This window comes from Nannobrachium achirus (genome assembly GCF_963921795.1).
Source record: "Nannobrachium achirus genome assembly, chromosome: 3".
NCBI classification, from domain to species: domain Eukaryota; kingdom Metazoa; phylum Chordata; class Actinopteri; order Myctophiformes; family Myctophidae; genus Nannobrachium; species Nannobrachium achirus.
Genome location: NC_137812.1, coordinates 35,061,821 through 35,076,796, shown reverse-complemented (window position 1 = coordinate 35,076,796; position 14,976 = coordinate 35,061,821). Strand labels below are relative to the sequence as shown.

Sequence of the window (14,976 nt, the reverse complement as noted above, 5' to 3'; positions counted from 1 at the left end):
AGGAAATGAGAGGAAATGCTCCTCCTTGCAATCTGCTTGAGGCTCAGTCTATTCTAAAACCATTAGTGCCTGCCAGGATGGAGCACATTCTCTGATCGCATCAGACCATTTCCTCAACTAACCAAGGAATTATTTTATCAAAGAGAAAGTTGGACATGTTATTTTGTCCTGTCCTTTATGTTTACTGGTACTTCACTGTGTTAGTGATGATGTGACTGTTGTGACTCTAACTACAGTAACATAAATAGTATATTACTTAACCACTTACAGTACAACCTATATAGGCTATTTAGTTGACTGGGGTCTCCCAGAGGCTCTATACTGGGACCACTCATCCCCCCCCCCCCCCCCCCTCAACACCAAATCTCCAAGCTCAGGATGTTTCAGGGGCATTAGGGTGGTAAAAAACACATACTGTACAGTGTATTTATTTTTTACTAAATGAGGCCCTGTTGAACCAGAGTAGAAGCTGTCTGTCTCTCTGGTCCATCATGCAGATCTGAGGATAACTGTTGTAAGCATGCCTTTGGAGCCATATATGGGAGAAGTTATTCTCCCATGTACATGTACTGGAATGTCATGTATGGCATTATCGTGTGTGTGTATGTGTGTATGTGTGTGTGTGTGTGTGTGTGTGTGTGTGTGTGTGTGTGTGTGTGTGTGTGTGTGTGTGTGTGTGTGTGTGTGTGTGTGTGTGTGTGTGTGTGTGTGTGTTGTTATGCTGGTATAGCAAAAATGACCAGCAGGATAATTTGTTACGTCCGTGTAGGGAAGAGATCTAGGGAAGATAACATTTGCTCCGCAAACATACCATAACATTCACTCAGTAGTTGTTGACCATTCACAGTAACAAACAGACCCAGTGTTGTGAATGCATGTGTATACAGTATACAGTGACCTTCTGGAGTCTCAGCTGAATATGGTAAGGGGTGGACCAATGGATTAGGGATCAATAAAGTTTTTCATGTATCCATGCCAGTCCACCTTCACAGCTTTTCACTGAGAATGCACCATGGAAAATAGCTGCTGAGCCAGCTACATCTATTCTCAATATTGTGACATTTCATTTTGACAGGGTCACCCGTTTCCTTCCCAGATTTTCCTACTTTATACGGAGAATGTAGGGAGACAGGAAAGATAGGGCAGAGAGAGAGAGATCGGCAGAGACGTGCTGCGAGACATGACAGGAATAAGAAATTGGTTTCAAACTCTGATCCTCGCGACTCACAAGGAGCACGTGATCAATGTACAACTGGCTAAGCCAGCAGTCAACCCCTACTTTACTTTATTAATATTTGTATATTCAACAGCAAAACTTATACTACCATAACGAATCAGGATGTTGTTGAAAAGTGTGGATCCGTAGTCTACCCTCAGTACCCTGAGCTTGGTTAAAGCTTAGTGTATTTACAGGAGGAATCCCCTTGAAGTTGCTGTCCATCTTGGGATTTGTGAATTCTGTGGGAGATCAGTGGGTGTGTAGTCTAGACCTACTGTGTTTACAGAGATTTGCTGAGGTCAGAATTGCTCTACTGTAGTCTAAATTGCAGTTTATGCCCTATAGGGGGAGCTCTATAGTATTGTCTTTGAGTTTGTATATTAAACACTAAAAGTGAATACTAATCTCTTCTTTGTCTATGTCTGCATGTATATAGACAAGTTAGATAACCGTTATACAGTATTGTTAGTCAAAATTGCTGCTGAAATTCGGATGCCAGGTACTCTTGGGTTTAATTGGATACTGGTGTTCCATATGGGTAATTCTCTTATCATAATGATGTTGCTTTGGAGTAATGGGTTGAAGACCATATACAGTATGGGAGGAGCCTCTTTAAATCAGAATTTACTATCTGCTATGGCTTGTGGCATGCAAGCGAGTTATAATATGTCCTTACCAGGTCTGAAATACAGGACAGTTGATTCCTCTGTAAGCTGCCAAACCGAGCCCTAAGACAGCGCTATGGTGGATCTTGCATGCATGTTGCCTTTTATGGGCCTGTGTGTGTGTGTGTGTGTGTGTGTGTGAGCGCGTGTGTGTGCGTGTGTGTGCGTGCGTGCGTGTGTGTGCGTGTGTGGGTGCATGTGTGTGTGTGTGTGTGTGTGTGTGTGTGTGTGTGTGTGTGTGTGTGTGTGCGCGCACGTGTGTGTGTGTGAGTGAGTGAGTGTTTAAGTGCATGCAAGAACGTGTTGTTTGTGTCTGCTGAACTAACGGCAGATGGGTCTGGGATTGTTCAACATTGCGTCTGTCTCAGAGACGAAAGAGGGAGAAAAAGTAAAGGTGTGCTTGCCTCTGTTGAAACATTAACAAAAAGAAAATGTGTATCAATTAGAATTTATTTCAATATCCAATAATATTCAAAGTGAAAGTTACTTAAAAACATACATTCCTATAGATATATAGATATATATATATATATTATATACAGTAAGTGAACAAAAGTACATTGCATAAATTGTAAAATATATGGTACAAAATAAATAGTTCATGTTGTTATGATATGCACTTGAGGGAACCATTTGCTGCATGTCAGTTCCCATCGCTCTCTCTCCATCAGAATCTTCTTGTTTCCTTTCTCTCTCCACTATACTACATATATCTATATATATACTGTATATACAGTAAGTATACTATACCAGACCAGACCCCGATGTGCAAAAGTGCTAGATTATTTTTGTGTGTGTTTTTTGTACTTGTAAAGTTAGTGTGATGTGTTGTTATGGGGCCCAGAAGTCTAATCAGCTTCGTGGATCTGTGGTCTGTCTGAGTATACAGAGCCTGAGTGTTCATTTATGGGTCCATGTTTAACTTAAAGCAGAGGATGTTACTGTGCAGAGATCTGAATGAAACTGGACTATAACATTGTGGTATGTGTCAGGCGATGCTGTGTGTGTGTGTGTGTGTGTGTGTGTGTGTGTGTGTGTGTGTGTGTGTGTGTGTGTGTGTGTGTATCCACATGATTTCAACGCAATTATACTGAGTTACTGAACTGTGACTGAACAGTGAACTTGTGTGTGTTGTTCATCTTCTTGCTCAGTCTCTCTCCCATTCCTGTTTTTACCCAATAGTTTAATCCCCCCTCTCCTCTTTCTCTCTCAGTGGAGAGTCTGGCGCAGGAAAGACAGAGAACACCAAGAAAGTAATCCAGTATCTGGCTGTTGTGGCTTCCTCCCACAAAGGCAAGAAGGACACCAGTGCTGTAAGTATCAAGTGCAGGTGCTGCACTGTGAGGCAGCCATTGTGTCAAAAGTTGTGATCTCCTGTGCAGTTTCTTCACTTTTCTTTGAACACTTAAGCCTATTATACTTTATCGTATGACAACGTCGCAGACCAAAAGTAGCAGATCTATGAGCTCACAACGATGCGGCGTGAGCTCCTAGATCTGCTGTTTTAGTTCCACGCTGTCGTATAACAAAGCATAAATTAAGCATTATGCAGTAGGCTTATGTGGGAAACTGCTCTGTTTAATCTTGTATCGCCATTTCCTCCAAATAGCAACAAGGACAGCAGTTGGCCTACGTGAGTAAAGGGGAATGCCTGGAGTGCTTTTATTTTGCGTGTGGTGTTGGTGTGTAATCCTTCCTTAGGTTCAAAACTGCATGCAAGATAGTACTCCCACTTTTTTGGTTTATAACCAATGGTTCTTCTCCGGTCAAGACCCCAAACAACAACATGCAGGTTTTGACCACAACATCACTGATTTCAGTTGAAGCATCTTTTTTTGTTGCAAAAAACAAGAGCACAAGAGTGCCCTCTGACTGCATAATATAAACATGTATTACCTAATCGCAGTCAATCTTCCGAATCCAAATGTCTCATTACGATGGCCCCTGGCCTGTACTGATGGAGCTGATGTTGTTATTTGCTTCACCATTCTTCCACGATCACCCTTTCACTGCCACTGGAAGGACATTGGAACCCCCGGCCCACCGCTGACAGTGAAAGGGTCCATCACAGATCAACTACTGTAGCACCGTGTGAGCATGCCCATCTCCTCTTCTTCCTGTCTATATTAAACAAACAACATTGTATCCTATACGACTGGTTCAGTGGTTCTCAACGTCCGGTCAAGGGACCACCAGCGGGTCCAATCAACACTGAAACATCTACAGTGTTAATTTAACTCTCACAGTGTACAAATTAAACCAAATGCACCTTGTTCCATTTGTACACTCTCAGAGTTAATACAGACCTTGTGACGGTCCATTTGGACCCCTGGTGGGTCCCGGGCCTGGCGTGGAGAACCAGCTGCACTAGCTGTCGTGTGCTACCATAGCGGGTGTCGTGGCCATTTTGCTCGGTGGATTACTAGTGGAGCACCTTGTGGTTTGCACAGTGTGGACTTTCTCAAACATTTTGTGTAATTGTGACCTTCCCTGCTGTAAAACAAAACAGCATGCATGACTAGCATATTGCATGCTGGGTAATACCAGTAAGACCAGCACATGTCGTGTTTTGGTGCTAGTATGCTGGTGGTGACCAGCATGGGATGCTGGTGATTGGATGCTGGTGATGGGATGGTGGTGGTGATTGGATGCTGGTGATGGGATGCTTGGTAAACTGTGATATTACTCTGGCCAACAGTGATAGATTCTGAGAATGTTAGCCTGTTCACCAGGGTGGGATACTGGTGTGCTGGACAGACCATATCAAGTGTTGGTATCATTCTTAAGAAGCCAGAGCACATGGAAATATTGCAGCGCGTCAAGTACGCTAGAAATGACCACAATAGATAATTCATAAAATGACCTGGATAGATGAAGAAATGAACTTCAGCAGGTTGTTTTTCCCACTTGTATCCCTGGTCAAAAAATAATAATTGTGGATTTCAGGATCAACATGAAAGCGGCGTCAGTCATTTGTGACATCATTGTCTATGACTTGTCTATACTGTAACTATGACCATGACATATGGGTCCAAATTTGGATAAGGTTTCATCTCCAATCAACTTCATTATAAAACTAGTATAAAACACATTTGTGGGGTACTTTCCTCTACTGACAGCTTGCATGAGAAATATGGTGCTGATCGCTCCTGCAGTTTGTGATATTAGCTCCAGACACACACACACACACACACACACACACACACACACACACACACACACACACACACACACACACACACACACACACACACACACACACACACACACAGGCTCGACTCTTGCAGAGCGAGAACTATTTTGGACCACACTTCAGAAGAGTCCTGAATTTGATTCCCTGGCTGTGGCTGATATATATGTTATGTGTTGGTTTGGAGGTTAAGGATTAAATTCTAAGTCATGTCAAAGTTTGTCTTTGTCAGTGACCTGCTAACCCTCAATCGGATTTCCTGAGAGAGACAGTGCTACCGTACAGAGAACATGCTACCCAGGCTCTCACAGAAATTGACCAAACGAGAACAACATTAGAACTTTCTTCCTGGATTGTTCCCTCCTCTCCAGTCTCCAATGTCTCTGCTCTCTTTCTCTTCCTTCATTCTTCTCTATTCATTCTCTACTCACCTGGAGTGATCTTATCTCTACATCTGCTAAAGTAGTAAACAGTGTTAGTGTAAGTAATCTGTCCTGTCACCTTTACTATATCTCTTCCTTTCTATTTCTCTGCTATTTCCATTTCCATTCCTGTCTTTCCCTCAGTGACTGAAGCCAACAGGACCCTCTGCTTTCCTTTGCCATCTCTGACCTGTATCTGGTGTTCTGGTCTGTATCTAAACTCTTTTTTCTTAACTATTGAATATAGAGCTGAGACACTTTTTAAATTCAATCTAATTGTACTCTGATTAACTTTACCTTTGTGACACCATTATTCCCATTGTCCTCATTTCACTTCTACCAAAGTAGCAATTGAACGCTTCTTCTCCGCTGCATTTAAGCAGTTCATAGGGTAGCTGAAGGTCTCCTTTTAAGAGAGCATGTTAGCGTTAAGTTAGCGGCTTGGTGTCACTGATGATGCTGGTAGGCTGATGTGGGCCCCTTTGATCAGGTGGATTAGCGCAACACTGAGCGAAAGGGTAATCAGCCATCGCCATGCTCCTCTTATGCTCTCGCAGCTTTCATACTGGACTGCAGCTGAAAGAAACACATCCACAATGTGTGAGATTATTGAACTTTTCTCCTTCCCTTCTTAAGTCAGCTGGAATTTGTATACCTTTTAGAACTATACATTTCTACTGCTGAAAACATCCACCAAGAGCTGGTTAGGTATTTAATCAACATATTGATTCAAATCAATCAATCATTTAATTTTACCATAGAATCTCAATGGAGATCAGGTGATTCAAATGACAGCATATTCTTTTTCTTTAATTCATTTGCCTTTGAAATGTATTTTTCCACTTTTCACTCTTACAGTCATTCTCCAACTCACCCCACCACAACCCTTATAGTTCAGCACCTCCCCATCCCACCCTACCCTACCTGTGTATATCACCAGTTATTGTTTAATGACATATTTCTGTTTACCTATGTCCAAACCAGGGCGAGCTGGAGAAGCAGCTCTTGCAGGCCAACCCCATTCTGGAGGCCTTCGGAAATGCCAAGACCATCAAAAATGACAACTCTTCTCGATTCGTGAGTTTACCCACACACAAGAATTCACATAGATGTTGAGAGTGTCTATTAAAAAGGTATCATTGACATCATCAACTGCTGTGTTTTTTCTACAGGGTAAATTCATCCGTATCAACTTTGATGTAAATGGGTGGATCGTTGGAGCCAACATTGAAACTTGTATCCTCACATCATGTAACAGTCAGTGACAGTCAGTGACAGTCAGTGACAGTGTGTGTGTGTGTGTGTGTGTGTGTGTGTGTGTGTGTGTGTGTGTGTGTGTGTGTGTGTGTGTGTGTGTGTGTGTTGCGTGCGTGCGCGCGCGCGCGCACACATATGCACAAATTTGCGTGTGCATGTGTGTCCGTCAGATTAGAGATTTAGCTTAACATTCCTTTGGAATCATCTTTAATTGGATACCAAGTCGGTGAGCTTGCACGTCAAATTAACAAAACATCTCACTAGAAACATATCCTGACACTGGTTATTTCTAGTATTAGAATACTATTATTAGAATGCCTCATCTACAGTAGACCATGTGAGATCAAGTGATGAGAATCTCTAAAGTTTGGTATTTCACTTTCCTCCTGTACGTTGAATTTTTTTCCATTGCAAAGGGGTTGTTGGTCTCTGCTGTGTTTTGAACCACGGTTCTCCAGTGGTATGGATAGAGGACCCTCCATCCTCCTGTATTGTCCTTTACAGCTGTTTGCTCTCAGACCTGCTGGAGAAGTCTCGCTGTATCAGGCAGGCCAAGACAGAAAGAGCCTTCCACATCTTCTATTACATGATTTCTGGGACCAAGGGCAAGCTCCGTGGTAAGCTGCACTGCAGTTGCATCTACATTGTTCTTTTAGTAACTTAAGCCCTATATGTTGGTACAACAAATAGTAAAAATAGTGACAAGTTGTAAGGTTGTACACACACACACACACACACACACACACACACACACACACACACACACACACACACACACACACACACACACACACACACACACTCAGTGTGATCTCTCGAAATCTCTGACTATTCCTCCCTTCTGTCTTATATTTCAGAGGAGCTGCTACTTGAGGACTTCAAGAACTACCGTTTCCTGAGTGCTGGTAACGTTCAGATCCAAGGCCAACAAGATGACGAGATGTATGAGGAAACCATGGAGGCCATGAACATCATGGGCCTCAGCGAAGATGAGAGAGTTGGTACGAGCCATAGCTCTGATTTGATTTGGGCTTTGCAACAATGGGATAGCATATCGTTGTTGTCGGGTGAAAACCTTGTATGTCCAAAACCGTTTGTTTTGTATTATTTATAATTTTTTAAAATGATTTAAACTAGTGAAAACAGCCGATCTGCAAGCACACAACGCCTCGCGGTGCGAGGCGTTGTATGCTTGTAGATCTGCTGTTTTCTCAACTTTTGTGCGACGGCCTTGTCTGATGAAGCAGGGCTTTACTTCACAGAAAAACATACACATTTGAAACTTGGAGATACAAGGTTTTGGCCCGACAGTGACGATATGATACGATAGAATATGATAGTATAAGATGGATAGAATTGCATAGGTTAGAATGGAATGGGTTGAAATGATGGGATGGTGTGTAGATGGATGGGGTGCATGAGAGTCTATTCTTATGCAGCCATATTTGATGTTGAGTATTTGTCAAATCATGTGTTGCCAATGACGACAGTTCTCTGTTATTCCTATCATGCCCTATGTCTTTTCTCTCTATTCCAGGCATCCTGAAGGTGTGTTCCTCAGTAATGCAGCTGGGAAACATTGAATTCAAGAAAGAGAGGAACCAGGAACAGGCCACCATGCCAGATAACACCGGTTAGATACTCTAGTGTCTTAAATGTTGTAAAGGCTTTCAGGAAGAAACCAAAAATACACAGGGAAGACATATTTGCATATTATAAACACACCCGGGTGTCTATTAGAGTAATGTTAGCTCCACAGACACATACAAAACAGAAAAAACACGAAACTATGGCACCCCCATCTTTAATCTTTTTGTATATTGACTATACGTTTCTCTCTTCAGCGGCCCAGAAGGTGTGCCATCTTCAGGGCATAAACGTGACAGACTTTACCCGTGCCATCCTGACGCCACGCATCAAAGTTGGCAGAGAGGTTGTGCAGAAGGCTCAAACCAAAGAGCAGGTACCCGGGTCACTGTGCTGTGCATGCTGGGAAATCTTCCAGACACACTGAAAACATTATGTTCTGTATTCTCGACAGTTAGCTATATAAACAGTTAGTTTATATTTGTCTATTGGGTTTTCACTGAAGTACATCAATCTAGATATTTACCAAATTGAAATGGGTACAGTAATTCTGTAGCCCCTTTATCTTTTGCTGTTCCCAGGTTTATTTCCCCCACCAATGGCATCAAGAGCTGTGTTAATGTATTAATTAAATGCCAACCACAGGTCTAAAATCAAACAAATTATCAATGCTCTTACAGTAGATAACGTGTGTGTGTACTGTCTGTCAGGCTGACTTTGCTATTGAGGCCCTGGCAAAGGCCATGTTTGAGCGTCTGTTCCGCTGGCTCCTGGGTCGGGTCAACAAGGCCCTGGACAAGACCAAACGCCAGGGAGCCTCGTTCCTGGGGATTTTGGACATCGCCGGCTTTGAGATCTTTGAGGTAATGAGATGGTGATGATCACATGTGAATCACAAATCACTAAGCTCTCATCTGTTTATGTGTCTAGTGTTAGTTCAGATACGGCTTGTAACTCCTTTCACAGTCAAGCACACATTTTGTCGCGAGCCACATTTGATGGCTGTTTTCTTTAAAGTAGCCTCACTGTTCCTTATGTTGCATGTCATATTAAGAATGTTTTCACCTCCCCTCTTCCACCTCCCTGTTGCAGGACAACTCATTTGAGCAGCTGTGCATCAACTACACCAATGAGAGGCTGCAGCAGCTCTTCAACCACACCATGTTCATCCTGGAACAGGAGGAATATTCCAGAGAAGGCATTGAGTGGAATTTCATCGACTTTGGCCTCGACCTGCAGCCGTGCATTGAACTCATTGAGAGGCCGGTGAGTGGGAAGCCACAAAGATGTATTTTTTCAAAAGTATTCAGGTTAAAATACTGATCATCCACAGCATGAACATTAATCTGCAGTGTGCAGCAGGCACGTGCACACATAGACAGCAAAGGGGGCTTGAGCCCCTGCCCTTTTACTCGTCTGTAAGAAGTGCCCTCTCCAGACCATGAGTGGAGTTTCCACTATGGTGAAAGAAATGCAAATGCCCTCTTTCCATGCCATACCTGAAGGCAGCATTCAAGGGAATTGCTGTGTCCAAACTCTCCTGAACATGAATGCAGCATCTTATGTTGAAAATATTGCCCTCTCTGTGTTGAAATCCATGTTGTATGCCACATCTCCAGTATTGACTTGATTATGATTAGTTTAGTGTGGTAACAAGTACTGAAAATAGCCGGCCTCCAAGCGGTGTGACGCGTTGTGAGCTTGGAGGTCTGCTATTTTCAATATTTTCACCAAAAGGCACTTTTAGAAATCTCAGCCCCTGCCTCTCTAACATTCTCTGCACATCCCTGGTGTGCAGCATTAGATCTCATGATGTCAACACTTAAACATCAGCTACATTTAGTCAAGTCTACTTACCTTTCTACAGAACAACCCTCCAGGCATCCTTGCTCTGCTGGATGAGGAGTGCTGGTTCCCCAAAGCGACGGACATCTCCTTTGTTGAGAAACTCATGAACACACAGGCCAACCACGTGAAGTTTGCCAAGCCCAAGCAGCTCAAAAGCAAGACTGTGTTCTCTGTGCTTCACTATGCAGGGAAGGTGAGTAATGAGTATGATGGGTTACCCTTTTGGCCAAGAGGTTTCTCAAACTCTCATAAAGTTTGATAAAAACCTATGGGGAAGGTGGGTAAAATTAGAATGGAATGGATCATCTTCTCTAGGAACTCCAAATATCTATTTCCAGAAGATAATGGAATACATAGTAGGGATGGGACAATATGAACATTTCATGTCACGATTATTGTGACCAAAGTTGCGATTTACGATATTATCGCCATAATCAAAATATCCCCAACATCCATTATCCTGGGGCAGAACATTTACCAGAGAGGTAGAGAGTGAAAAAAGACTGTATCAAATATGTATATTATCAGTACGTTTTACCAATAGAGGGTTTAAATGCTACTGGATATGCAGCCCGGCAAATAAAAGGTGAATTGATCCCAGTGCATGACAGAGGACGAAAAATGTAATCTCCACGATACGATTACCGCGAGTGTTTTTTTATCATGATAAACTATAATATCGCTTATCGTCCCATCCCTAAAGGCCCATTCCCACTGGGGCAGATAACAGATAAAACTAGAAGCAGTGCTCTTCCGAGCACAGGTCTCCACCAGGCCACACAAATCAGCCTGTTATAGCGCCACCATGAGGCTGATTTAAAAAATGTGGGGCAGAGGTTCTGAATTAGCATCCAGGGAGTGTGTGTGCTCAGTTTGGCAGCGATCGGGCCAACGGCGCCGGAGATTAGCTGGTAACAACCAGGCCACACAAATCGGCCTGTTATAGCGCCACCATGAGGCTGATTTGAAAAATGTGGGGCAGAGGTTAGATCCAGGGATCCAGGGAGTGTGTGTGCTCAGTTTGGCAGCGATCGGGCCAACGGTGACTGAGATTAGCTGCTCACAAACTGCGAGGACGCACGCACGCACGGACGGACGGACGCACGGACGGACTGACGCACGGACGGACGGACGGACGGACGGACGGACGGAGGGGAAAACATACTCTCCCTCAGCCTTCGGCTGGTGGAGACAAAAATCTCTTTCTCCAGATATTTTTCCATTCAAAGTGGGTGGTAGATACTATCTACCACCCACTTTGAATGGAAAAATATCTGGAGAAAGAGATTTTTTTATCTGTTATCTGGCCCAGTGGGAATGGGCCTTAACACATAGTGTTTTGTTGTGTTTGGTTGCAGGTGGATTACAACGCAGATCACTGGCTGACTAAGAACATGGACCCTCTGAATGACAATGTGACTGCTCTGCTCAACGCATCCTCAAGCCCCTTTGTGCAAGACCTCTGGAAAGATGGTGAGAAACCAAGGCTCCGCTGCCTCTGTGTGCATTGTGCAAGGAAGTCAACTGTCAGTGAGAATTAACAGTTTTTAATAGATTTCTGGCAAATAATTAATCGCTGAATGTTCACTTTCTTTTGTTACCTATTATGATGTGACCAGAATCAGGACGCTAGAGTTCACGTGGCTATGTAAACAAAAGCACAAACAAATGCAAGTTAATTTACATTATTGGTAGTCTCGCGTGGCCAGACTGTTGACTCCGTCTCCGCGATTTGGAAATGCTCCCGTCATACAGTCTGGTGCATCGAAAGAAGAACGATGAGTACCGGTTAAAGCGGAAGTGAAGCCTCCTCGTCACTTCCGTTTCCGTCTCACATCGCATTATATAAATAAAAATCATATAAGCATGTTTAGCTTGCTGCTTAGCAGAAATGACATTTTAAAATATATTTTCTTGAACGGTAATGCTCGTTTCCATTACTCGCCGTTCGGGAGCTGCTGTTCCAGACTCTATATAGCATTCAGAGATTGTGGAATAGTTGTCTGGCTACACGAGACTACATTATTGGTGGATATCTGACTTTGAAAAAAACACATCTTCTCTTCAACCTACTGTACCACCACCATTGATTTAACACATACATGCTGAACAATACATTGTACTGTGACAGCGGACAGAGTGGTGGGACTGGATACCATAGCGAAGATGTCCGATAGCTCCATGCCTAGCGCTGGCTCAAAGACCAAGAAGGGAATGTTCCGGACCGTAGGCCAGCTCTACAAGGAGTCTCTGACTAAGCTCATGACCACTCTGCACAACACCCAGCCAAACTTTGTCCGATGCATCATCCCCAACCACGAGAAGAGGGTAAAGAAAATGCTTTCTTTCTGTCCACATAGACGTAAATAAATATTTAAACGTATAAATACTAATCCCTGCTGATCTCAGGCAGGGAAGCTAGACGCCAACCTGGTCCTGGAGCAGCTGAGGTGTAACGGTGTGTTGGAAGGGATCCGTATCTGCCGACAAGGCTTCCCCAACAGAATCCTCTTCCAGGAGTACCGTCAGCGGTGAGTGGGATCGCTGATTGGGTTGCACTCTTGTCAAATCAAAGGCAGCTGGATGCACAGCGTGTAATAGAAACTTCCAAGTAGAGCCCTGCACAGGATTGTTTTCTAAATCAGTGGTTCTCAACCTGTGGGTCGGGACCCCCGGGGGCGTCACCACATTATTTTGAGGGGTCCCCAGATGATTAACTTAATGTGCAACATTGTTTTCTCACACAACAGTAAACAAACCAACATAAAGTTTATGTGTATAGAGGGTGTCTGCACATTTCTAAAGTGACAATTTAACCCAATTAAACATTGGCCAAATGCTATTTTCACAATAGAACCGTGTTATACAAAATGTAATGGCTAAACTCTTAGTGCTCGTCAGGGTGGGGGGTCCCCAGTTAAAATATCATTATTTTGAGGGTCGCGGCCTGAAAAGGTTGAGAACCACTGTTCTAAATTACGCCCCATCCACTCCCGCTGGGGTTCTGACCATTACCACATGTTCCCTGCAATATTGTTTCAACCTGTCCCACCCGTAGATTATTTCTTACCTCCCGGCTCCCGCTCACAGCCGCGGCAAAGTTCAAGCTCCTGCAATATTTGCATTGGAACAAAAACCAATGAGAGGGCAGGATTTGACATTTTCAGCACCAAGGACAGAGACATTCGGTACCCCAGTTGGCTGGGCTACTTAGCAGGCTATTACTGTAGGTTTGGCTTGTGTGCTTATGATGATGTAACAAGTCAAACCTAGTTTTTCATAGCCAAAATCGTAAGCTTTTTTAATTCAAAACATCACAATTGTTAGGCTGCAGCAGAGCCTACAAAAACATGTTCAAAAGTATGCGCAATTATTCACAGTAACTGACAAGCAATAACTTGGAAGTGCTGTTATAGCCTAATGAGGCACATAATTTATATGAATGACTTTTGAGTTCAATAATATGTTTTAGTTTTTGTCACATTTCAGACAATAATTTGATTACAATAAATGTACCCCCTTTGATTTTGGATGGGGATCCAAATGCATTCGGGAACTATAATACTTTTTTTGTCTTAGGAATGTGACAAATACAAAAAAAATATTATTGAACTCAAGTCTCCATGCTGTGAGTAATCAAAAGAAAAAAAGTCATTTTGGGGGTGAACTACTCCTTTAACATAAACCAACAGCAGCCAAGATGGTGCTTCAGGAACAGCTATTCCAAAGCTTGTTTTTTAAGATAGATAGAGATTGCGTAAGAATAAAGGATCAGATTATCGTCGGCATACATGTTGTATTTGAGTTGACTGCAGGCGAGAAGAGCCAGGATGAGGTGAAGGAGGATGATATGTTGGCATTCATATCTGGCTTTGCAGGTTGCTTATTAAGTAATATTTTGGTTACGTAAGGCCCAGCACCACTCATGTAATGAGTGTATATAATATACAACAGGCCAATGTGAACATTTTGGGGCATAGATTCTGCCCTGGCCTCCAGGGAGTTTGCGTGCACAGTTTCTCGCCAAACGGTCCAATGGTGCCGGAAAACACGCACACAAGGACACACGGTCGGACGGACAGGGGCTAAAAAATAGTCTCTGGCAAAGCGATAACAATGGAAACTAAACAGAATGAATGTGATAAAATAGTTCAGATAATGGTATAACAACATGATGATACAGGATACATCTGGGTTATTCCAGGACCTGCAGCTACTTTTTTACTATTTTACTACAAAGTACATACCGGTACATTCTTTTGCCTTTATTTGATAGGTACAGTGGAGCTCTACCTTCATAGTATTATTAAGACATCCAAAACACCTTTTTTGTTTTACCATGCCTGTCTTTCTTTCTTTCTACCCACTTCACAGCTATGAGATCCTGGCTTCGGGTGCTATTCCCAAAGGTTTCATGGATGGCAAACAAGCCTGCTGCCTTCTGGTAAATGGATTCTGCAAATCCCAGCATAATGGAGCTTGGCATTTTGTGTTACGTGGTGCCGATCACAGTGTAGGCACTAATATTCCAAAGGAACACATACCAAAATGACAATTACTTTCTGTTTGTAGATCAAGCATCTGGATCTGGACCCCAACCTATACAGGATTGGCCAGAGCAAGATCTTCTTCCGTACAGGAGTGCTGGCTCAGCTGGAGGAGGAGAGAGATCTGAAGATCACTGTGGTCATCATTGCCTTCCAGTCCCAGGCCAGAGGCTTCCTGGCCAGAAAGTGAATATATATACAAACATATATATACATTTATATAATTTCTGTTTTGTTTTAG

The 14,976-nt window shown here is 43.1% G+C and overlaps 1 protein-coding gene across 1 annotated transcript in view; it reads left to right on the top strand.

Moving 5' to 3' along the window:
- Positions 1-14,976, top strand: part of myh11a (myosin, heavy chain 11a, smooth muscle) — a 45,144-nt gene that overhangs the window by 14,057 nt on the left and 16,111 nt on the right. The window contains exons 5-20 of the mRNA XM_080722258.1: positions 3,098-3,197; positions 3,494-3,517; positions 6,481-6,573; positions 6,669-6,732; positions 7,272-7,370; positions 7,611-7,754; positions 8,291-8,386; positions 8,598-8,716; positions 9,051-9,203; positions 9,433-9,606; positions 10,208-10,381; positions 11,547-11,661; positions 12,320-12,516; positions 12,598-12,719; positions 14,563-14,632; positions 14,761-14,921. Of these exons, the coding sequence (XP_080578384.1) occupies positions 3,098-3,197; positions 3,494-3,517; positions 6,481-6,573; positions 6,669-6,732; positions 7,272-7,370; positions 7,611-7,754; positions 8,291-8,386; positions 8,598-8,716; positions 9,051-9,203; positions 9,433-9,606; positions 10,208-10,381; positions 11,547-11,661; positions 12,320-12,516; positions 12,598-12,719; positions 14,563-14,632; positions 14,761-14,921 (1,905 nt within the window). The remainder of the gene's footprint in view (positions 1-3,097; positions 3,198-3,493; positions 3,518-6,480; positions 6,574-6,668; positions 6,733-7,271; positions 7,371-7,610; positions 7,755-8,290; positions 8,387-8,597; positions 8,717-9,050; positions 9,204-9,432; positions 9,607-10,207; positions 10,382-11,546; positions 11,662-12,319; positions 12,517-12,597; positions 12,720-14,562; positions 14,633-14,760; positions 14,922-14,976) is intronic.